Source organism: Vulpes vulpes, unplaced genomic scaffold, assembly GCF_048418805.1.
Source record: "Vulpes vulpes isolate BD-2025 unplaced genomic scaffold, VulVul3 Bu000000642, whole genome shotgun sequence".
NCBI lineage: Eukaryota > Metazoa > Chordata > Mammalia > Carnivora > Canidae > Vulpes > Vulpes vulpes.
The window spans coordinates 1,869,830-1,895,635 of NW_027325668.1; the positions used below are offsets into that span (position 1 = coordinate 1,869,830).

The 25,806-nt window shown below is 38.6% G+C and overlaps 1 protein-coding gene and 2 pseudogenes across 1 annotated transcript in view; 2 read left to right on the forward strand and 1 right to left on the reverse strand.

Annotated features, from left to right (window-relative positions):
• Positions 1–25,806, reverse strand: part of LOC140596388 (uncharacterized) — a 127,498-nt gene that overhangs the window by 35,303 nt on the left and 66,389 nt on the right. Inside the window, exons 4-7 of the mRNA XM_072745055.1 lie at positions 19,601–19,637; positions 17,829–17,909; positions 6,263–6,299; positions 4,491–4,571 (exon numbers count right to left, since the gene is read on the reverse strand). Coding sequence (XP_072601156.1) covers positions 19,607–19,637 — 31 coding nt within the window. The 3' untranslated portion in view covers positions 4,491–4,571; positions 6,263–6,299; positions 17,829–17,909; positions 19,601–19,606. The remainder of the gene's footprint in view (positions 1–4,490; positions 4,572–6,262; positions 6,300–17,828; positions 17,910–19,600; positions 19,638–25,806) is intronic.
• Positions 3,301–4,259, forward strand: LOC140596418 (ubiquitin-conjugating enzyme E2 variant 1 pseudogene; annotated as a pseudogene).
• LOC140596419 (ubiquitin-conjugating enzyme E2 variant 1 pseudogene) lies at positions 16,639–17,597 on the forward strand (annotated as a pseudogene).

Consider the following 25,806-nt stretch of genomic DNA (forward strand, 5'->3'; position numbering starts at 1 on the left):
TGTATGGTCATCTAATATTCGATAAAGGAGGAAAGACTATCCATTGGAAGAAAGACAGTCTCTTCAATAAATGGTGTTGGGAAAACTGGACATCCACATGCAGAAGAATGAAACTGGACCACTCTCTTTCACCATACACAAAGATAAACTCAAAATGGATGAGAGATCTAAATGTGAGACAAGAGTCCATCAAAATCCTAGAGGAGAACACAGGCAACACCCTTTTTGAACTCGGCCACAGTAACTTCTTGCAAGATACATCCACAAAGGCAAAAGAAACCAAAGCAAAAATGAACTATTGGGACTTCATCAAGATAAGAAGCTTTTGCACAGCAAAGGATACAGTCAACAAAACTAAAAGACAACCTACAGAATGGGAGAGGATATTTGCAAACGACATATCAGATAAAGGGCTAGTTTCCAAAATCTATAAAGAACTTATTAAACTCAACACCAAAGAAACAAACAATCCAATCATGAAATGGGCAAAAGACATGAAGAGAAATCTCACAGAGGAAGACATGGACATGGCCAACATGCACATGAGAAAGTGCTCTGCTTCACTTGCCATCAGGGAAATACAAATCAAAACCACAATGAGATACCACCTCACACCAGTGAGAATGGGGAAAATTAACAAGGCAGGAAACAACAAATGTTGGAGAGGATGCGGAGAAAAGGGAACCCTCTTACACTGTTGGTGGGACTGTGAACTGGTGCAACCACTCTGGAAAACTGTGTGGAGGTTCCTCAAAGAGTTAAAAATAGACCTGCCCTACGACCCAGCAATTGCACTGTTGGGGATTTACCCCAAAGATTCAGATGCAACGAAACGTCGGGACACCTGCACCCCGATGTTTCTATCAGCAATGGCCACAATAGCCAAACTGTGGAAGGAGCCTCGGTGTCCATCGAAAGATGAATGGATAAAGAAGATGTGGTTTATGTATACAATGGAATATTACTCAGCGATTAGAAACGACAAATACCCACCATTTGCTTCAACGTGGATGGAACTGGAGGGTATTATGCTGAGTGAAATAAGTCAATCGGAGAAGGACAAGCAGTGTATGTTCTCATTCATTTGGGGAATATAAATAATAGTGAAAGGGAATATAAAGGAAGGGAGAAGAAATGTTGGGAAATATCAGGAAGGGAGACAGAACATAAAGACTCCTAACTCGGGGAAACGAACTAGGGGTGGTGGAAGGGGGGAGGAGGGCGGGTGTTGGAGGGGAATGGGTGACGGGCACTGAGGTGGACACTTGACAGGATGAGCACTGGGTGTTTTTCTGTATGTTGGTAAATTGAACACCAATAAAAATTAATTAAAAATAATAATAATAATAAAAAAAAATAAAAAAAAAATAAAAAAAAAATGTCTATATTACCCAAAACAATCTACATAGTTAATGCAATGCCTATCAAAACACCAACAGCATTTTTCACAGAGCTAGAACAAAAACATCATAAAATTTACATAGAATCACAAAAGACTCTTAATAGCCAGAGCAATTTTGAAAAAAGAAAAGCAAAGCTGGGATGCCTAGGTGGCTCAGTGGTTGAACATCTAACTTTGACCCAGGACCTGATCCCTGGGTCCTGGGATTGAGTTCTACATCAGGCTCACCGCCTGCTTCTCCCTCTGCCTATGTCTCTGCCTCTCTCTGTGTGTCTCTCATGAATAAATAAATAAAATCTTAAAAAGAAAAGAAAAAAAAGCTGAAGGCATCACAATCCCAGGCTTCAGGTTATATTGCAGAGCTATAATAATCAAAACAATATGATAGTCACACAAAAATAGACACATAGATTAATAGGATAGAAAGACCAAAAATAAAACCACAATTATATGGTCAATTAATCTTTGACAGAGTAGGAAAGAATATCAAATGGTAAAAAAGAATTATCTCTTCAAGGAATGGTGTTGGGAAAACTGGACAGCAGCATGCAAAACTATGAAACTGCATCACTCTCTTTTACCATACATAAAAGTAAACTCCAAATAGATTAAAGACCTAATTGTGAGTCCTGAAACCATCAAAATCCTAGAGGAGAGCACAGGCAATAATGTTTCTGACATTGGCTGTAACAACATTTTTCTAGATATGTATCCTGAGGCAAGAGAAACAAAATCAAAAATAAACTATTGATACTACATCAAAATAAAAAGCTTATGCACGGCAAAGGAAACAATCAACAAAACTAAAAGGTAACCTACTGAATGTGAGAAGATATTTTGCAAATAACATGTCCAATAAAGGGTTAGTATTCAGAATATATACTTTCACAACTCAACACCCCAAAAATGAATAATCCAATTAAAAATGGGCAAATCACTTGAATGGACATTTCTCCAAAGAAAACAACCAGATGGTCAACAGACATATAAAACGATGCTCAGCATCACTGATCATCAGGGAAATGCAAATCAAAACCAAAATGAGATTCCACCCCATACCTATCAGAATGGCAAAAATAAAAAACACAAGAAACAACAGGTGTTGGTTAGGATGTGGAGAAAAAGCAACACTCATGTACTGTTCATGGGAATGCAAACTGGTGCAGCCACTGTGGAAAACAGTAAGGAGTTTCCTCAAAACTTTAAAATAGAACTGCCCTATGATCCAGTAATCACTCTACTGGATTTTTACCCCTCAAAATACAAAAACACTAATTCAAAGGGATACAGGCACCCCAATGTGTGTGGGAGCATTATTTACAATAGCCAAACTATGAAAGCAGCCCAGTGCCCACTAATAATGAATAGATAAAAAAGTAGTGTGTGTGCATGCTTGCACGGGCACACACTGTGTGTAATGGAATATTATTCACCCATAAAAAAGAATGAAATCATGTTTTTTGCAATGATATGGATAGATCTAGAGAGAAAAATGGTAAGTGAATTAAGTCAGTCAAAGACAAATACCATATAGATAACACATGATTTCACTCATCAGGGGAATTTAAGAAACAAAACAAATGAGCAAAGGAAAAAAAAAAAGAGAGTGGCAGAAACTAAGGAACAGATTTTTAACTAAATAGACAAATTGATAGCTACCAGAGTGGAGGTGGCTGGGGCAATGGGGAAACAGCAGATGGGGATTAAGGAATACACTTGTGATGAAGAGTGATGCATAGAATTGTTGAATCACTGTATTGTACACTTGAAACTAATATAACACTTTATGTGAACTATCCTGGAATTGAAATAAAATAAGGAAATGTATATTCACATAATATGATGACTTTGGTTAATAAGGTATTACATGATTGAAAATTGCAAAGAGGGCCTTCGAGCGACAGCGACACAAGATGGCAGCCACCACGGGCTCGGGAGTAAAAGTCCCTCGCGATTTTCGACTGTTGGAAGAACTGGAAGAAGGCCAGAAAGGAGTAGGAGATGGCACAGTTAGCTGGGGTCTAGAAGATGATGAAGACATGACACTTACAAGATGGACAGGGATGATAATTGGGCCTCCAAGAACAATTTATGAAAACCGAATATACAGCCTTAAAATAGAATGTGGACCTAAATACCCAGAAGCACCCCCCTTTGTAAGATTTGTAACAAAAATTAATATGAATGGAGTTAATAGTTCTAATGGAGTGGTGGACCCAAGAGCCATATCCGTGCTAGCAAAATGGCAGAATTCATATAGCATCAAAGTTGTCCTGCAAGAGCTCCGGCGCCTAATGATGTCTAAAGAAAACATGAAACTCCCTCAGCCACCCGAAGGACAGTGTTACAGCAATTAATCAAAAAGAGAAACCACAGGCCCCCCCTCCCCCCCCATTCGATTTAAGCAGTCATTTTCCACAGTAGTACATTTTCTAGATACGTCTTGTAGACCTCAAAAGTACTGGAAAGGAAGCTCCCATTCAAAGGCAATTTATCTTAAGATACTGTAAACGATACTAATTTTTTGTCCATTTGAAATATATAAGTTGTGCTATAACAAATCATCCTGTCAAGTGTAACCACTGTCCACATAGTTGAACTTCTGGGATCAAGAAAGTATATTTAAATTGATTCCCATCATAACCGGTGGGGCACATCTAACTCAACTGTGAAAAGACACATCACACAATCACCTTGCTGCTGATTACATGGCCTGGGGTCTCTGCCTTCTCCCCTTCTCCTCCTGCTGCCTCCCTCCCTCCCTCACAAAATTCACATTGTGAATTTTTCCCTGATTTGTAAGAATGCCTGGACTGTCACTTGCACTGCTGCCTTTTGGACCTTTTTTTTTTTTTTTTTTTTTTCCCTCTGTACATGGCTTTTATTATTTACATAATACAATATAGCATCAATGCTGAATAGCATGATTATGTGCAATACATAAATATGAACTATCTGTACACATCTGCAGATCTAACTCAGAACTAAGGTACATAATAATTGAAAGCAAAACTGAATGCTTTAATTAAAGTAAAAACTAGGACTGAACACTGCAATAAATCAGAAGTAGTGCCTCGTGTACACTCACCCCTCTGTCCCTGCAACAGCCCTCCAGCTTGGGGTGGCTTGCTAGAATAGGCGTGAAGGTTTCAGGTCGCAGCCTGTGGGACTATCGTAAAGAAATAAAAATTAAAAAAAAACTCATAATCACTGATCAAAACTTAACATAGTTTGTGTGAGAACATCACAACACATAAGACCTCTCTAGGAGCATCACCTGCAGAGCTGTTAATGAACAGGCACCTGAGAACATGCCTTGACATTGTTTCTATAGATAGAGGGGAAAAAGTACAACACAGGGAGGACAGAAGAAATAAGAAAGTAAGCTAGATTTAGAAAAGTTATATATAAATGCAACTTTCCAAGAAAGAATACATGAGAGGAAAAGGCTTGGGAAGACAGTTGAGTAGGAGGACTCTAAGCTCACCTCATCCCATGTTTACAACTAGCTGAGTAAATGAACCAGAGAGTGATGCTAAGACTGGCATAACAAACTTCTCAACTAGTGTAGAGAAGCCACATTGGAGAGGTTAGGAAGGGTAGAAATGGTGATCAGGAGCTGCCTGCAGGAGGGAGGGACCTGTGGGCACTGAAAAGGGAAAATGCCAGGGAGCCTACCAGGGGAAAATGAATCCCCGTAATGTCTGGTTTTGAAAACCAGAGGGGCCAAATCTTTGAGTTTGTATAACCAGGGGGCCTGGTTCTTTAAAAATTAGCTGACTCAGGACTGAGAAAGCTGGGAAGACAAGTAATAATGAGTTCCTACCCTTAAAGAGAGAACAAGCCACAGACAAACAACATATAAGCAACAGTTTGCACAAACCAGGGGCAAAGGGGAGGGAGATCTGTTTATACTCATTTCAGAGTGTATTGGAGGACTTCTCCAAGAACAAAGGAATTGGTAGGCGCCATTTTGCTCCTCCTCCAACCAACATAAACACAGAGCCACCTGCAGGAGGTGCTGCAGCACAGACAGTTGCTACCTAACCTACTAGCAGTGTACCGCACCCACGAATTCTCCTGAAGATGCACCCACTCCAAGCCTTCTGGCTTCAACCTTCGACTCTGGGCAAATTTTGTTAATACTGTGTGCACCCTGCCCAATCACCACCCCAGTGCTTGGTACCACACTTCAGCCACCACACTTCAGATCTCCAAGCCAGAAATAGTGGCTCAGAGCAAACTTTGCTAATCCCACACAGGCATCTTGCCCATTCACCTTGTATACAGACAGGGCATCCTCAGCCACCACTACCACCACAGTGTGCTGTGCCCTGAGTGACCACTGGCCTATGGGGGTGGGGGGATCTCACATAAGACTAGTGCTCACTACAATTTTGCTAACACTACCAACTCACTCCCTGCAATTCTTCAGTCATGCCCCCCCTGAACTGGCCTACCTGTGTCTCACTAACATCACAGAGAGCAAGCATAGCTCACAACAGGCAGAGAATCAGTAAAGACCTCTGGACTGAAAGGAAAAATGACTAAGATACAGCACAAGGATGCAAGAAAACAACATAGAAGACTCCGCTAAAGTGCCAGTTTCAGGTGAACAGAAGACACTGGACTGCAGGGCACTGCAGGACCTCTTCTTCATAAAGCCACTACTTTCAAGAGCAGAAGATATAACTGACTTTCCTCACACAGAGAAAGAGACACAGAGAGGTAGAAAAATGAGGATACAAAGAAATATGACCCACATGAAAGAACAGGACAAAATCACAGCAGGAGATCTAAGCAAAACAGAATTAATATGCCATATAGAAAATTTAAAGCAATGATGATAAAGATACTCACTAGACTTCAGAAAACCATAGACAGCATCCATGGGACCCTTGAGAAAGAGATAAAAAATAACATATCAAAGATGAAGAACTCCATAAATGAAACTAAAAATACATTAGATGAAATAAATAGTAGGATACAGGAAATGGAGAAATGTATCAGTGACCTGGATGATAAAGTAATGCAAAGCATCAAGCTGACCACGTGAGCAACAAACAAATACTGCATAATGAGAATAGATGTAGAGAACTTAGTGACTCCATCAAGTGTATTAACATCCATTTTATAGGGATTCCAGAAGAAGAGAGAGAAAGGGAGGCAGAAAATGTGTTTGAAGAAATAACTGCTGGAAACTTTCCAAAGCTGGGGAAGGAAACAGAGATACAGATTCAGGAGGTACAGAGATCCCCAACAAATTCAATGTAAGGATGTCCACACCAAGACACAGTAACTAAAGTGGAAATAAAAGTGATAAAGAATGTTAAAGGTTGCAAGAGAAAAGAAGACAGTTGCATATAAAGGAAACCCTATGAGGCCATCAGCTGATATTTCATCAGAAACCTGGTAGGCCAGAAGAAAGTGGCCTGATATAGCCAAAGCGCTGAAAGGGAAAAATCTGCAGCCAGGAATAGTCTTACTGGCAAAACTGTCATTCACAATAGAAGGAGAGATAAAGAGTTTTCCAGACAAATAAAAATTAAAAGAATGCATAACCATTAAACTAGTCCTCCACGAAATGTTATGGGGGACTCTGTGAGTGAAAAACAAAACTGTAAGTAAGACTAAGAAAAACAGAAGCTCGAAAGAAAAAGAAAGCAAAACTGTTATGTAAAAATACAAATAAAAGCACAAGATAAAAGGATGTAAAATATGATACCAACTATCTGAAATGTGGATCGGAGTAAAAATGAGTTCAAAATTAAGCAACAATCAGCTTAATAAAGACTGTTATATGCAGGATGTCATATATAAACCAAATGGCAACCACAAATCAAAAAAAAATTAAAAGAGTAAGAAATCTGAATATATCACTAAAGAAAGAGCAACCCATGAAAGAGAGAAAGAGAGGAAAGGATCAGAGAAAAACTACAAACAGAAACGACCACAGACAAATAACAAAATGGCAAATAAATACACGTCTATCAATAATTACTTGGAAAGTAAATGGATGAAACACCCTAATCAAAAGACAAAGAATGAAAAAACAGACATAGGGTGACAAAGTGGATAAAAAATAAGACTCATCCATATGATACCTAAAAGAGACTCATTTCAGATCTAACGACACCTGCAGATTAAAAGTGAGGGGATAGAGAAATATCTACCATGTGAAAAGATGTCCAAAGAAAGCTAGAGTAACAATATTTATATTGGACAAAATAGACTTTAAAATAGAGTGTGTGGGATCCCTGGGTGGCGCAGCGGTTTGGCGCCTGCCTTTGGCCCAGGGCGCGATCCTGGAGACCCGGGATCGAATCCCACGTCAGGCTCCCGGTGCATGGAGCCTGCTTCTCCCTCTGCCTGTGTCTCTGCCTCTCTCTCTCTCTCTCTCTGACTATCATGAATAAATAAATAAAATCTTTTAAAAAAAAAATAAATAAAATAGAGTGTGTAAAAAGGGATCAAGAAGAACACTATATAATAATAAAGGGGACATTCCAATAAGAAGATATAATAATTATAAATATGAATGCACCCAATATGGAAACACCCACATACATAAAACAGTAATAACAAACATAAAGGAACTAACTGATAGTGATACAAAATAGTGGGAGACTTTAACAGTGTACGTACATCAATGGACAGATAATCCAAACAGAAAATCAATAAGGAAATAGTGAGTTTGAATGACACACTGGATCATTCCATACTGAAACAGCAGAGTATACATTCTTTTCAAGTACACACAGAACATTCTCCAGAACAGATCGGAGAGTAGGCCATAAATAAACCTTCAACAAGTTCAAAAAAATCAAAGTCATACCATGCATCTTTTCTGACCTTAAACTATGAAACCAGAAGTCAACTACAAGAAAAAAATTAGAAAAACCACAAATACTCTATGTTAAAGAACATGCTACCAAACAATGAATGGGTCAACCAAGAAACCAAACAAATAATTCAAAAGGACATGGAAACAAATGAAAATGAAACACAATGGTCCAAAACATTTGGGATGCAGCAAAAGCATTCCCAAGGTGACAGCTGATAGCTACCTCAAGAAGCAAGAACATTCTCAAGTAAACAATCTAACCTTACACCTAAATGAGCTAGAAAAAGAATAAGAGAAACCCCAAAACCAGTAGGAGGAAGGAAATAATAGACATTAGAGCAGAAACAAAGGATATAGAAACCAAGAAACAATAGAACAGATTGATGAAACCAGGAGCTGGTTCTCCAAAAAGATCAACAAAATTAATGAGTCTTGCCAGACTCATTGAGGGGGGAAGGCCTCAAATAAACAAAATCACAAATAGGAGAAATAACCACCAACACCACAAAAATGAAAACAACTGTAAGAGAATATTATGAAAAACTGTATGCCAACAAATTTGACAACCTAGAAGACATAGATGAATGCCTAGAAACAAAACCTACCAAAGCAGGAAGAAATAGAAATTTTGAATGGGTCAATTACCAGCAGGGAGATGGAATCTGTAATCAAAAATCTCCCAACGAACAAAAGTCCAGGACCAAACAGCTTCACAGGCGAATTCTATCAAACTTTTAAAGAGTTAATTATCTATTCTTCTAAAACTATCCCCAAAAAAACAGAAAAAGAAAACTTCCAAATTCATTCCATGAGGCCACTATCATCCTGATACTAAAACCAGATAAAGACACACAGAAAAAAAGAACTACAGGACAATATCTCTGATGAATATAGATGTAAAAGTCTTCAACAAAATACTAACAGAATCCAGAAACACATTTAAAAAATCATTCAACATGATCAGGTAGGATTTATTCCCAGGCTGAAAGGGTGGTTCAAATATTCACAAATCAATCAACATGATATGTCACATCAATATGAAAAAGGATAGAAACCATAGGATCATTTCATGAGACATGAAGTATTTGACAAAGTGAAACAACTAGTTATGATAAAAGCCCTTAACCAAGTCGGTTTAGATGGAACACACCTCAACATAATAAAGGCCATATATGAAAAACCTACAGCATAAATCATCTCAACTGGGAAAAACTGAGAGCTTTCCCCCTGAGGTCAGGAAAAAGACAAAGATGTCCACTCTCACCACAGTTATTTAACATAGTACTGGAAGTCCCAGGCACAGCAATGAGACAACAAAAAGAAAAGCAAGGCATCAAAATTGGTAAGGAAGAAGAAAAACTCCCTCTATTTGCCAATGACACGAGACTATACATAGAAAACCTGAAAAACTCCACCAAAAACTACTAGAACTAATACACAAATTCAGTAAAGTTGGAGTCTACAAAATCAATGGGTGGAAATATGTTACATTTCCATGCACTAATGATGAAGCAGAAGAGAAATTAGTAAAAAATGCCATTTACGATTGCACCAGAATGGTAACTTACCCAGGAATAACCCTAACCAAAGAAGTGAAAGACCTGTACTTTGAAAACTATAAAATATTGATGAAAGAAATTGAAGAGACCACAAAGAAATGGAAAGACATCCCATGCTCATGGATTGAAAGAACAAATATTATTAAAATGTCTATATTACCCAAAACAGAAACTGAGGAAAAAAGAGACAGGCAATTAAAAGACCATGAGGATAGATTAAGGGAAATAAATGACAGCCTTAGGAAGAAAAACCTACGTTTAATTGGGGTTCCCGAGGGCGCCGAAAGGGACAGAGGGCCAGAATATGTATTTGAACAAATCCTAGCTGAAAACTTTCCGAATCTGGGAAGGGAAAGAGGCATTCAGATCCAGGAAATAGAGAGATCCCCCCCTAAAATCAACAAAACCCGATCAACACCTCGACATTTAATAGTGAAGCTTGCAAATTCCAAAGATAAGGAGAAGATCCTTAAAGCAGCAAGAGAAAAAAAGTCCCTGACTTTTATGGGGAGGAATATTAGGGTAACAGCAGACCTCTCCACAGAGACCTGGCAGGCCAGAAAGGGCTGGCAGGATATATTCAGGGTCCTAAATGAAAAGAACATGCAACCAAGAATACTCTATCCAGCAAGGCTGTCATTCAAAATGGAAGGAGAGATAAAGAGCTTCCAAGACAGGCAGGAACTAAAAGAATATGTAACCTCCAAACCAGCTCTGCAAGAAATTTTAAGGGGGACTCTTAAAATTCCCCTTTAAGAAGAAGTTCAGTGGAACAATCCACAAAAACAAGGACTGAATAGATATGATGACACTAAACTCATATCTATCAATAGTAACTCTGAACGTGAATGGGCTTAATGACCCCATCAAAAGGCGCAGGGTTTCAGACTGGATTAAAAAGCAGGACCCATCTATTTGCTGTCTACAAGAGACTCATTTTAGACAGAAGGACACCTACAACCTGAAAATAAAAGGTTGGAGAACCATTTACCATTCAAATGGTCCTCAAAAGAAAGCAGGGGTAGCCATCCTTATATCAGATAAATTAAAATTTACCCTGAAGACTATAGTGAGAGATGAAGAGGGACACTATCTCATACTCAAAGGATCTATCCAACAAGAAGACTTAACAATTCTCAATATATATGCCCCAAATGTGGGAGCTGCCAAATATTTAAACCAATTAATAACCAAACTCAAGAAATACTTTGATAATAATACACTTATACTTGGTGATTTCAATCTAGCTCTTTCTATACTAGATAGGTCTTCTAAGCACAACATATCCAAAGAAACGAGAGCTTTAAATGATACACTGGACCAGATGGATTTCACAGATATCTACAGAACTTTACATCCAAACTCAACTGAATACACATTCTTCTCAAGTGCACATGGAACTTTCTCCAGAATAGACCACATACTGGGTCACAAATCGGGTCTGAACCGATACCAAAAGATCGGGATAGTCCCCTGTATATTCTCAGACCATAATGCCTTGAAATTAGAACTTAATCACAACAAGAAGTTTGGAAGGACCACAAACACATGGAGGTTAAGGACCATCCTGCTAAAAGATGAAAAGGTCAACCAGGAAATTAAGGAAGAATTGAGAAGATTCATGGAAACTAATGAGAATGAAGATACAACCGTTCAAAATCTTTGGGACGCAGCAAAAGCAGTCCTGAGGGGGAAATACATCGCAATACAAGCATCCATTCAAAAACTGGAAAGAACTCAAATTCAAAAGCTCACCTTACACATAAAGGAACTAGAGAAAAAGCAACAAATGGACCCCACCCCCAGCAGAAGAAGACAGTTAATTAAAATTCGAGCAGAACTAAATGATATCGAGACCAAAAGAACTGTGGAACAGATCAACAGAACCAGGAGTTGGTTCTTTGAAAGAATTAATAAGATAGATAAACCATTAGCGAACCTTATTAAAAAGAAGAGAGAGAAGACTCAAATTAATAAAATCATGAATGAGAAAGGAGAGATCACTACCAACACCAAGGAAATACAAACGATTCTAAAAACATATTATGAACAGCTGTATGCCAATAAATTAGGAAATCTAGAAGAAATGGATGCATTCCTGGAAAGCCACAAACTACCAAAACTGGAGCAGGAAGAAATAGAAAACCTGAACAGGCCAATAACCAGGGAGGAAATTGAAGCAGTCATCAAAAACCTCCCGAGACACAAGACTCCAGGGCCAGATGGCTTCCCAGGGGAATTCTATCAAACGTTTAAAGAAGAAATCATACCTATTCTACTAAAGCTGTTTGGAAAGATAGAAAGAGATGGAGTACTGCCAAATTCGTTCTATGAGGCCAGCATCACCTTAATTCCGAAACCAGACAAAGACCCCACCAAAAAGGAGAATTACAGACCAATATCCCTGATGAACATGGATGCAAAAATTCTCAACAAGATACTAGCCAATAGGATCCAACAACACATTAAGAAAATTATTCACCATGACCAAGTAGGATTTATCCCTGGGACACAAGGCTGGTTCAACACTCGTAAAACCATCAATGTGATTCATCATATCAGCAAGAGAAAAACCAAGAACCATATGATCCTCTCATTGGATGCAGAGAAAGCATTTGACAAAATACAGCATCCATTCCTGATCAAAACACTTCAGAGTGTTGGGATAGAGGGAACTTTCCTCGACATCTTAAAAGCCATTTACGAAAAGCCCACAGCAAATATCATTCTCAATGGGGAAGCACTGGGAGCCTTTCCCCTAAGATCAGGAACAAGACAGGGATGTCCACTCTCACCACTGCTGTTCAACATAGTTCTGGAAGTCCTCGCCTCAGCAATCAGACAACAAAAAGACATTAAAGGCATTCAAATTGGCAAAGAAGAAGTCAAACTCTCCCTCTTCGCCGATGACATGATACTCTACATAGAAAACCCAAAAGCCTCCACCCCAAGATTGCTAGAACTCATACAGCAATTTGGTAGCGTGGCAGGATACAAAATCAATGCCCAGAAATCAATGGCATTTCTATACACTAACAATGAGACTGAAGAAAGAGAAATTAAGGAGTCAATCCCATTTACAATTGCACCCAAAAGCATAAGATACCTAGGAATAAACCTTACCAAGGAGGTGAAGGATCTATACCCTAAAAACTATAGAACACTTCTGAAAGAAATTGAGGAAGACACAAAGAGATGGAAAAATATTCCATGCTCATGGATTGGCAGAATTAATATTGTGAAAATGTCAATGTTACCCAGGGCAATTTACACGTTTAATGCAATCCCTATCAAAATACCATGGACTTTCTTCAGAGAGTTAGAACAAATTATTTTAAGATTTGTGTGGAATCAGAAAAGACCCCGAATAGCCAGGGGAATTTTAAAAAAGAAAACCATAGCTGGGGGCATCACAATGCCAGATTTCAGGTTGTACTACAAAGCTGTGGTCATCAAGACAGTGTGGTACTGGCACAAAAATAGACACATAGATCAATGGAACAGAATAGAGAACCCAGAAGTGGACCCTGAAATGTATGGTCATCTAATATTCGATAAAGGAGGAAAGACTATCCATTGGAAGAAAGACAGTCTCTTCAATAAATGGTGTTGGGAAAACTGGACATCCACATGCAGAAGAATGAAACTGGACCACTCTCTTTCACCATACACAAAGATAAACTCAAAATGGATGAGAGATCTAAATGTGAGACAAGAGTCCATCAAAATCCTAGAGGAGAACACAGGCAACACCCTTTTTGAACTCGGCCACAGTAACTTCTTGCAAGATACATCCACAAAGGCAAAAGAAACCAAAGCAAAAATGAACTATTGGGACTTCATCAAGATAAGAAGCTTTTGCACAGCAAAGGATACAGTCAACAAAACTAAAAGACAACCTACAGAATGGGAGAGGATATTTGCAAACGACATATCAGATAAAGGGCTAGTTTCCAAAATCTATAAAGAACTTATTAAACTCAACACCAAAGAAACAAACAATCCAATCATGAAATGGGCAAAAGACATGAAGAGAAATCTCACAGAGGAAGACATGGACATGGCCAACATGCACATGAGAAAGTGCTCTGCTTCACTTGCCATCAGGGAAATACAAATCAAAACCACAATGAGATACCACCTCACACCAGTGAGAATGGGGAAAATTAACAAGGCAGGAAACAACAAATGTTGGAGAGGATGCGGAGAAAAGGGAACCCTCTTACACTGTTGGTGGGACTGTGAACTGGTGCAACCACTCTGGAAAACTGTGTGGAGGTTCCTCAAAGAGTTAAAAATAGACCTGCCCTACGACCCAGCAATTGCACTGTTGGGGATTTACCCCAAAGATTCAGATGCAACGAAACGTCGGGACACCTGCACCCCGATGTTTCTATCAGCAATGGCCACAATAGCCAAACTGTGGAAGGAGCCTCGGTGTCCATCGAAAGATGAATGGATAAAGAAGATGTGGTTTATGTATACAATGGAATATTACTCAGCGATTAGAAACGACAAATACCCACCATTTGCTTCAACGTGGATGGAACTGGAGGGTATTATGCTGAGTGAAATAAGTCAATCGGAGAAGGACAAGCAGTGTATGTTCTCATTCATTTGGGGAATATAAATAATAGTGAAAGGGAATATAAAGGAAGGGAGAAGAAATGTTGGGAAATATCAGGAAGGGAGACAGAACATAAAGACTCCTAACTCGGGGAAACGAACTAGGGGTGGTGGAAGGGGGGAGGAGGGCGGGTGTTGGAGGGGAATGGGTGACGGGCACTGAGGTGGACACTTGACAGGATGAGCACTGGGTGTTTTTCTGTATGTTGGTAAATTGAACACCAATAAAAATTAATTAAAAATAATAATAATAATAATAAAAAATAAAAAAAAAATAATAAAAAAATGTCTATATTACCCAAAACAATCTACATAGTTAATGCAATGCCTATCAAAACACCAACAGCATTTTTCACAGAGCTAGAACAAAAACATCATAAAATTTACATAGAATCACAAAAGACTCTTAATAGCCAGAGCAATTTTGAAAAAAGAAAAGCAAAGCTGGGATGCCTAGGTGGCTCAGTGGTTGAACATCTAACTTTGACCCAGGACCTGATCCCTGGGTCCTGGGATTGAGTTCTACATCAGGCTCACCGCCTGCTTCTCCCTCTGCCTATGTCTCTGCCTCTCTCTGTGTGTCTCTCATGAATAAATAAATAAAATCTTAAAAAGAAAAGAAAAAAAAGCTGAAGGCATCACAATCCCAGGCTTCAGGTTATATTGCAGAGCTATAATAATCAAAACAATATGATAGTCACACAAAAATAGACACATAGATTAATAGGATAGAAAGACCAAAAATAAAACCACAATTATATGGTCAATTAATCTTTGACAGAGTAGGAAAGAATATCAAATGGTAAAAAAGAATTATCTCTTCAAGGAATGGTGTTGGGAAAACTGGACAGCAGCATGCAAAACTATGAAACTGCATCACTCTCTTTTACCATACATAAAAGTAAACTCCAAATAGATTAAAGACCTAATTGTGAGTCCTGAAACCATCAAAATCCTAGAGGAGAGCACAGGCAATAATGTTTCTGACATTGGCTGTAACAACATTTTTCTAGATATGTATCCTGAGGCAAGAGAAACAAAATCAAAAATAAACTATTGATACTACATCAAAATAAAAAGCTTATGCACGGCAAAGGAAACAATCAACAAAACTAAAAGGTAACCTACTGAATGTGAGAAGATATTTTGCAAATAACATGTCCAATAAAGGGTTAGTATTCAGAATATATACTTTCACAACTCAACACCCCAAAAATGAATAATCCAATTAAAAATGGGCAAATCACTTGAATGGACATTTCTCCAAAGAAAACAACCAGATGGTCAACAGACATATAAAACGATGCTCAGCATCACTGATCATCAGGGAAATGCAAATCAAAACCAAAATGAGATTCCACCCCATACCTATCAGAATGGCAAAAATAAAAAACACAAGAAACAACAGGTGTTGGTTAGGATGTGGAGAAAAAGCAACACTCATGTACTGTTCATGGGAATGCAAACTGGTGCAGCCACTGTGGAAAACAGTAAGGAGTTTCCTCAAAACTTTAAAATAGAACTGCCCTATGATCCAGTAATCACTCTACTGGATTTTTACCCCTCAAAATACAAAAACACTAATTCAAAGGGATACAGGCACCCCAATGTGTGTGGGAGCATTATTTACAATAGCCAAACTATGAAAGCAGCCCAGTGCCCACTAATAATGAATAGATAAAAAAGTAGTGTGTGTGCATGCTTGCACGGGCACACACTGTGTGTAATGGAATATTATTCACCCATAAAAAAGAATGAAATCATGTTTTTTGCAATGATATGGATAGATCTAGAGAGAAAAATGGTAAGTGAATTAAGTCAGTCAAAGACAAATACCATATAGATAACACATGATTTCACTCATCAGGGGAATTTAAGAAACAAAACAAATGAGCAAAGGAAAAAAAAAAAGAGAGTGGCAGAAACTAAGGAACAGATTTTTAACTAAATAGACAAATTGATAGCTACCAGAGTGGAGGTGGCTGGGGCAATGGGGAAACAGCAGATGGGGATTAAGGAATACACTTGTGATGAAGAGTGATGCATAGAATTGTTGAATCACTGTATTGTACACTTGAAACTAATATAACACTTTATGTGAACTATCCTGGAATTGAAATAAAATAAGGAAATGTATATTCACATAATATGATGACTTTGGTTAATAAGGTATTACATGATTGAAAATTGCAAAGAGGGCCTTCGAGCGACAGCGACACAAGATGGCAGCCACCACGGGCTCGGGAGTAAAAGTCCCTCGCGATTTTCGACTGTTGGAAGAACTGGAAGAAGGCCAGAAAGGAGTAGGAGATGGCACAGTTAGCTGGGGTCTAGAAGATGATGAAGACATGACACTTACAAGATGGACAGGGATGATAATTGGGCCTCCAAGAACAATTTATGAAAACCGAATATACAGCCTTAAAATAGAATGTGGACCTAAATACCCAGAAGCACCCCCCTTTGTAAGATTTGTAACAAAAATTAATATGAATGGAGTTAATAGTTCTAATGGAGTGGTGGACCCAAGAGCCATATCCGTGCTAGCAAAATGGCAGAATTCATATAGCATCAAAGTTGTCCTGCAAGAGCTCCGGCGCCTAATGATGTCTAAAGAAAACATGAAACTCCCTCAGCCACCCGAAGGACAGTGTTACAGCAATTAATCAAAAAGAGAAACCACAGGCCCCCCCTCCCCCCCCATTCGATTTAAGCAGTCATTTTCCACAGTAGTACATTTTCTAGATACGTCTTGTAGACCTCAAAAGTACTGGAAAGGAAGCTCCCATTCAAAGGCAATTTATCTTAAGATACTGTAAACGATACTAATTTTTTGTCCATTTGAAATATATAAGTTGTGCTATAACAAATCATCCTGTCAAGTGTAACCACTGTCCACATAGTTGAACTTCTGGGATCAAGAAAGTATATTTAAATTGATTCCCATCATAACCGGTGGGGCACATCTAACTCAACTGTGAAAAGACACATCACACAATCACCTTGCTGCTGATTACATGGCCTGGGGTCTCTGCCTTCTCCCCTTCTCCTCCTGCTGCCTCCCTCCCTCCCTCACAAAATTCACATTGTGAATTTTTCCCTGATTTGTAAGAATGCCTGGACTGTCACTTGCACTGCTGCCTTTTGGACCTTTTTTTTTTTTTTTTTTTTTTCCCTCTGTACATGGCTTTTATTATTTACATAATACAATATAGCATCAATGCTGAATAGCATGATTATGTGCAATACATAAATATGAACTATCTGTACACATCTGCAGATCTAACTCAGAACTAAGGTACATAATAATTGAAAGCAAAACTGAATGCTTTAATTAAAGTAAAAACTAGGACTGAACACTGCAATAAATCAGAAGTAGTGCCTCGTGTACACTCACCCCTCTGTCCCTGCAACAGCCCTCCAGCTTGGGGTGGCTTGCTAGAATAGGCGTGAAGGTTTCAGGTCGCAGCCTGTGGGACTATCGTAAAGAAATAAAAATTAAAAAAAAACTCATAATCACTGATCAAAACTTAACATAGTTTGTGTGAGAACATCACAACACATAAGACCTCTCTAGGAGCATCACCTGCAGAGCTGTTAATGAACAGGCACCTGAGAACATGCCTTGACATTGTTTCTATAGATAGAGGGGAAAAAGTACAACACAGGGAGGACAGAAGAAATAAGAAAGTAAGCTAGATTTAGAAAAGTTATATATAAATGCAACTTTCCAAGAAAGAATACATGAGAGGAAAAGGCTTGGGAAGACAGTTGAGTAGGAGGACTCTAAGCTCACCTCATCCCATGTTTACAACTAGCTGAGTAAATGAACCAGAGAGTGATGCTAAGACTGGCATAACAAACTTCTCAACTAGTGTAGAGAAGCCACATTGGAGAGGTTAGGAAGGGTAGAAATGGTGATCAGGAGCTGCCTGCAGGAGGGAGGGACCTGTGGGCACTGAAAAGGGAAAATGCCAGGGAGCCTACCAGGGGAAAATGAATCCCCGTAATGTCTGGCTTTGAAAACCAGAGGGGCCAAATCTTTGAGTTTGTATAACCAGGGGGCCTGGTTCTTTAAAAATTAGCTGACTCAGGACTGAGAAAGCTGGGAAGACAAGTAATAATGAGTTCCTACCCTTAAAGAGAGAACAAGCCACAGACAAACAACATATAAGCAACAGTTTGCACAAACCAGGGGCAAAGGGGAGGGAGATCTGTTTATACTCATTTCAGAGTGTATTGGAGGACTTCTCCAAGAACAAAGGAATTGGTAGGCGCCATTTTGCTCCTCCTCCAACCAACATAAACACAGAGCCACCTGCAGGAGGTGCTGCAGCACAGACAGTTGCTACCTAACCTACTAGCAGTGTACCGCACCCACGAATTCTCCTGAAGATGCACCCACTCCAAGCCTTCTGGCTTCAACCTTCGACTCTGGGCAAATTTTGTTAATACTGTGTGCACCCTGCCCAATCACCACCCCAGTGCTTGGTACCACACTTCAGCCACCACACTTCAGATCTCCAAGCCAGAAATAGTGGCTCAGAGCAAACTTTGCTAATCCCACACAGGCATCTTGCCCATTCACCTTGTATACAGACAGGGCATCCTCAGCCACCACTACCACCACAGTGTGCTGTGCCCTGAGTGACCACTGGCCTACGGGGGTGGGGGGATCTCACATAAGACTAGTGCTCACTACAATTTTGCTAACACTACCAACTCACTCCCTGCAATTCTTCAGTCATGCCCCCCCTGAACTGGCCTACCTGTGTCTCACTAACATCACAGAGAGCAAGCATAGCTCACAACAGGCAGAGAATCAGTAAAGACCTCTGGACTGAAAGGAAAAATGACTAAGATACAGCACAAGGATGCAAGAAAACAACATAGAAGACTCCGCTAAAGTGCCAGTTTCAGGTGAACAGAAGACACTGGACTGCAGGGCACTGCAGGACCTCTTCTTCATAAAGCCACTACTTTCAAGAGCAGAAGATATAACTGACTTTCCTCACACAGAGAAAGAGACACAGAGAGGTAGAAAAATGAGGATACAAAGAAATATGACCCACATGAAAGAACAGGACAAAATCACAGCAGGAGATCTAAGCAAAACAGAATTAATATGCCATATAGAAAATTTAAAGCAATGATGATAAAGATACTCACTAGACTTCAGAAAACCATAGACAGCATCCATGGGACCCTTGAGAAAGAGATAAAAAATAACATATCAAAGATGAAGAACTCCATAAATGAAACTAAAAATACATTAGATGAAATAAATAGTAGGATACAGGAAATGGAGAAATGTATCAGTGACCTGGATGATAAAGTAATGCAAAGCATCAAGCTGACCACGTGAGCAACAAACAAATACTGCATAATGAGAATAGATGTAGAGAACTTAGTGACTCCATCAAGTGTATTAACATCCATTTTATAGGGATTCCAGAAGAAGAGAGAGAAAGGGAGGCAGAAAATGTGTTTGAAGAAATAACTGCTGGAAACTTTCCAAAGCTGGGGAAGGAAACAGAGATACAGATTCAGGAGGTACAGAGATCCCCAACAAATTCAATGTAAGGATGTCCACACCAAGACACAGTAACTAAAGTGGAAATAAAAGTGATAAAGAATGTTAAAGGTTGCAAGAGAAAAGAAGACAGTTGCATATAAAGGAAACCCTATGAGGCCATCAGCTGATATTTCATCAGAAACCTGGTAGGCCAGAAGAAAGTGGCCTGATATAGCCAAAGCGCTGAAAGGGAAAAATCTGCAGCCAGGAATAGTCTTACTGGCAAAACTGTCATTCACAATAGAAGGAGAGATAAAGAGTTTTCCAGACAAATAAAAATTAAAAGAATGCATAACCATTAAACTAGTCCTCCACGAAATGTTATGGGGGACTCTGTGAGTGAAAAACAAAACTGTAAGTAAGACTAAGAAAAACAGAAGCTCGAAAGAAAAAGAAAGCAAAACTGTTATGTAAAAATACAAATAAAAGCACAAGATAAAAGGATGTAAAATATGATACCAACTATCTGAAATGTGGATCGGAGTAAAAATGAGTTCAAAATTAAGCAACAATCAGCTTAATAAAGACTGTTATATGCAGGATGTCATATATAAACCAAATGGCAACCACAAATCAAAAAAAAATTAAAAGAGTAAGAAATCTGAATATATCACTAAAGAAAGAGCAACCCATGAAAGAGAGAAAGAGAGGAAAGGATCAGAGAAAAACTACAAACAGAAACGACCACAGACAAATAACAAAATGGCAAATAAATACACGTCTATCAATAATTACTTGGAAAGTAAATGGATGAAACACCCTAATCAAAAGACAAAGAATGAAAAAACAGACATAGGGTGACAAAGTGGATAAAAAATAAGACTCATCCATATGATACCTAAAAGAGACTCATTTCAGATCTAACGACACCTGCAGATTAAAAGTGAGGGGATAGAGAAATATCTACCATGTGAAAAGATGTCCAAAGAAAGCTAGAGTAACAATATTTATATTGGACAAAATAGACTTTAAAATAGAGTGTGTGGGATCCCTGGGTGGCGCAGCGGTTTGGCGCCTGCCTTTGGCCCAGGGCGCGATCCTGGAGACCCGGGATCGAATCCCACGTCAGGCTCCCGGTGCATGGAGCCTGCTTCTCCCTCTGCCTGTGTCTCTGCCTCTCTCTCTCTCTCTCTCTGACTATCATGAATAAATAAATAAAATCTTTTAAAAAAAAAATAAATAAAATAGAGTGTGTAAAAAGGGATCAAGAAGAACACTATATAATAATAAAGGGGACATTCCAATAAGAAGATATAATAATTATAAATATGAATGCACCCAATATGGAAACACCCACATACATAAAACAGTAATAACAAACATAAAGGAACTAACTGATAGTGATACAAAATAGTGGGAGACTTTAACAGTGTACGTACATCAATGGACAGATAATCCAAACAGAAAATCAATAAGGAAATAGTGAGTTTGAATGACACACTGGATCATTCCATACTGAAACAGCAGAGTATACATTCTTTTCAAGTACACACAGAACATTCTCCAGAACAGATCGGAGAGTAGGCCATAAATAAACCTTCAACAAGTTCAAAAAAATCAAAGTCATACCATGCATCTTTTCTGACCTTAAACTATGAAACCAGAAGTCAACTACAAGAAAAAAATTAGAAAAACCACAAATACTCTATGTTAAAGAACATGCTACCAAACAATGAATGGGTCAACCAAGAAACCAAACAAATAATTCAAAAGGACATGGAAACAAATGAAAATGAAACACAATGGTCCAAAACATTTGGGATGCAGCAAAAGCATTCCCAAGGTGACAGCTGATAGCTACCTCAAGAAGCAAGAACATTCTCAAGTAAACAATCTAACCTTACACCTAAATGAGCTAGAAAAAGAATAAGAGAAACCCCAAAACCAGTAGGAGGAAGGAAATAATAGACATTAGAGCAGAAACAAAGGATATAGAAACCAAGAAACAATAGAACAGATTGATGAAACCAGGAGCTGGTTCTCCAAAAAGATCAACAAAATTAATGAGTCTTGCCAGACTCATTGAGGGGGGAAGGCCTCAAATAAACAAAATCACAAATAGGAGAAATAACCACCAACACCACAAAAATGAAAACAACTGTAAGAGAATATTATGAAAAACTGTATGCCAACAAATTTGACAACCTAGAAGACATAGATGAATGCCTAGAAACAAAACCTACCAAAGCAGGAAGAAATAGAAATTTTGAATGGGTCAATTACCAGCAGGGAGATGGAATCTGTAATCAAAAATCTCCCAACGAACAAAAGTCCAGGACCAAACAGCTTCACAGGCGAATTCTATCAAACTTTTAAAGAGTTAATTATCTATTCTTCTAAAACTATCCCCAAAAAAACAGAAAAAGAAAACTTCCAAATTCATTCCATGAGGCCACTATCATCCTGATACTAAAACCAGATAAAGACACACAGAAAAAAAGAACTACAGGACAATATCTCTGATGAATATAGATGTAAAAGTCTTCAACAAAATACTAACAGAATCCAGAAACACATTTAAAAAATCATTCAACATGATCAGGTAGGATTTATTCCCAGGCTGAAAGGGTGGTTCAAATATTCACAAATCAATCAACATGATATGTCACATCAATATGAAAAAGGATAGAAACCATAGGATCATTTCATGAGACATGAAGTATTTGACAAAGTGAAACAACTAGTTATGATAAAAGCCCTTAACCAAGTCGGTTTAGATGGAACACACCTCAACATAATAAAGGCCATATATGAAAAACCTACAGCATAAATCATCTCAACTGGGAAAAACTGAGAGCTTTCCCCCTGAGGTCAGGAAAAAGACAAAGATGTCCACTCTCACCACAGTTATTTAACATAGTACTGGAAGTCCCAGGCACAGCAATGAGACAACAAAAAGAAAAGCAAGGCATCAAAATTGGTAAGGAAGAAGAAAAACTCCCTCTATTTGCCAATGACACGAGACTATACATAGAAAACCTGAAAAACTCCACCAAAAACTACTAGAACTAATACACAAATTCAGTAAAGTTGGAGTCTACAAAATCAATGGGTGGAAATATGTTACATTTCCATGCACTAATGATGAAGCAGAAGAGAAATTAGTAAAAAATGCCATTTACGATTGCACCAGAATGGTAACTTACCCAGGAATAACCCTAACCAAAGAAGTGAAAGACCTGTACTTTGAAAACTATAAAATATTGATGAAAGAAATTGAAGAGACCACAAAGAAATGGAAAGACATCCCATGCTCATGGATTGAAAGAACAAATATTATTAAAATGTCTATATTACCCAAAACAGAAACTGAGGAAAAAAGAGACAGGCAATTAAAAGACCATGAGGATAGATTAAGGGAAATAAATGACAGCCTTAGGAAGAAAAACCTACGTTTAATTGGGGTTCCCGAGGGCGCCGAAAGGGACAGAGGGCCAGAATATGTATTTGAACAAATCCTAGCTGAAAACTTTCCGAATCTGGGAAGGGAAAGAGGCATTCAGATCCAGGAAATAGAGAGATCCCCCCCTAAAATCAACAAAACCCGATCAACACCTCGACATTTAATAGTGAAGCTTGCAAATTCCAAAGATAAGGAGAAGATCCTTAAAGCAGCAAGAGAAAAAAAGTCCCTGACTTTTATGGGGAGGAATATTAGGGTAACAGCAGACCTCTCCACAGAGACCTGGCAGGCCAGAAAGGGCTGGCAGGATATATTCAGGGTCCTAAATGAAAAGAACATGCAACCAAGAATACTCTATCCAGCAAGGCTGTCATTCAAAATGGAAGGAGAGATAAAGAGCTTCCAAGACAGGCAGGAACTAAAAGAATATGTAACCTCCAAACCAGCTCTGCAAGAAATTTTAAGGGGGACTCTTAAAATTCCCCTTTAAGAAGAAGTTCAGTGGAACAATCCACAAAAACAAGGACTGAATAGATATGATGACACTAAACTCATATCTATCAATAGTAACTCTGAACGTGAATGGGCTTAATGACCCCATCAAAAGGCGCAGGGTTTCAGACTGGATTAAAAAGCAGGACCCATCTATTTGCTGTCTACAAGAGACTCATTTTAGACAGAAGGACACCTACAACCTGAAAATAAAAGGTTGGAGAACCATTTACCATTCAAATGGTCCTCAAAAGAAAGCAGGGGTAGCCATCCTTATATCAGATAAATTAAAATTTACCCTGAAGACTATAGTGAGAGATGAAGAGGGACACTATCTCATACTCAAAGGATCTATCCAACAAGAAGACTTAACAATTCTCAATATATATGCCCCAAATGTGGGAGCTGCCAAATATTTAAACCAATTAATAACCAAACTCAAGAAATACTTTGATAATAATACACTTATACTTGGTGATTTCAATCTAGCTCTTTCTATACTAGATAGGTCTTCTAAGCACAACATATCCAAAGAAACGAGAGCTTTAAATGATACACTGGACCAGATGGATTTCACAGATATCTACAGAACTTTACATCCAAACTCAACTGAATACACATTCTTCTCAAGTGCACATGGAACTTTCTCCAGAATAGACCACATACTGGGTCACAAATCGGGTCTGAACCGATACCAAAAGATCGGGATAGTCCCCTGTATATTCTCAGACCATAATGCCTTGAAATTAGAACTTAATCACAACAAGAAGTTTGGAAGGACCACAAACACATGGAGGTTAAGGACCATCCTGCTAAAAGATGAAAAGGTCAACCAGGAAATTAAGGAAGAATTGAGAAGATTCATGGAAACTAATGAGAATGAAGATACAACCGTTCAAAATCTTTGGGACGCAGCAAAAGCAGTCCTGAGGGGGAAATACATCGCAATACAAGCATCCATTCAAAAACTGGAAAGAACTCAAATTCAAAAGCTCACCTTACACATAAAGGAACTAGAGAAAAAGCAACAAATGGACCCCACCCCCAGCAGAAGAAGACAGTTAATTAAAATTCGAGCAGAACTAAATGATATCGAGACCAAAAGAACTGTGGAACAGATCAACAGAACCAGGAGTTGGTTCTTTGAAAGAATTAATAAGATAGATAAACCATTAGCGAACCTTATTAAAAAGAAGAGAGAGAAGACTCAAATTAATAAAATCATGAATGAGAAAGGAGAGATCACTACCAACACCAAGGAAATACAAACGATTCTAAAAACATATTATGAACAGCTGTATGCCAATAAATTAGGAAATCTAGAAGAAATGGATGCATTCCTGGAAAGCCACAAACTACCAAAACTGGAGCAGGAAGAAATAGAAAACCTGAACAGGCCAATAACCAGGGAGGAAATTGAAGCAGTCATCAAAAACCTCCCGAGACACAAGACTCCAGGGCCAGATGGCTTCCCAGGGGAATTCTATCAAACGTTTAAAGAAGAAATCATACCTATTCTACTAAAGCTGTTTGGAAAGATAGAAAGAGATGGAGTACTGCCAAATTCGTTCTATGAGGCCAGCATCACCTTAATTCCGAAACCAGACAAAGACCCCACCAAAAAGGAGAATTACAGACCAATATCCCTGATGAACATGGATGCAAAAATTCTCAACAAGATACTAGCCAATAGGATCCAACAACACATTAAGAAAATTATTCACCATGACCAAGTAGGATTTATCCCTGGGACACAAGGCTGGTTCAACACTCGTAAAACCATCAATGTGATTCATCATATCAGCAAGAGAAAAACCAAGAACCATATGATCCTCTCATTGGATGCAGAGAAAGCATTTGACAAAATACAGCATCCATTCCTGATCAAAACACTTCAGAGTGTTG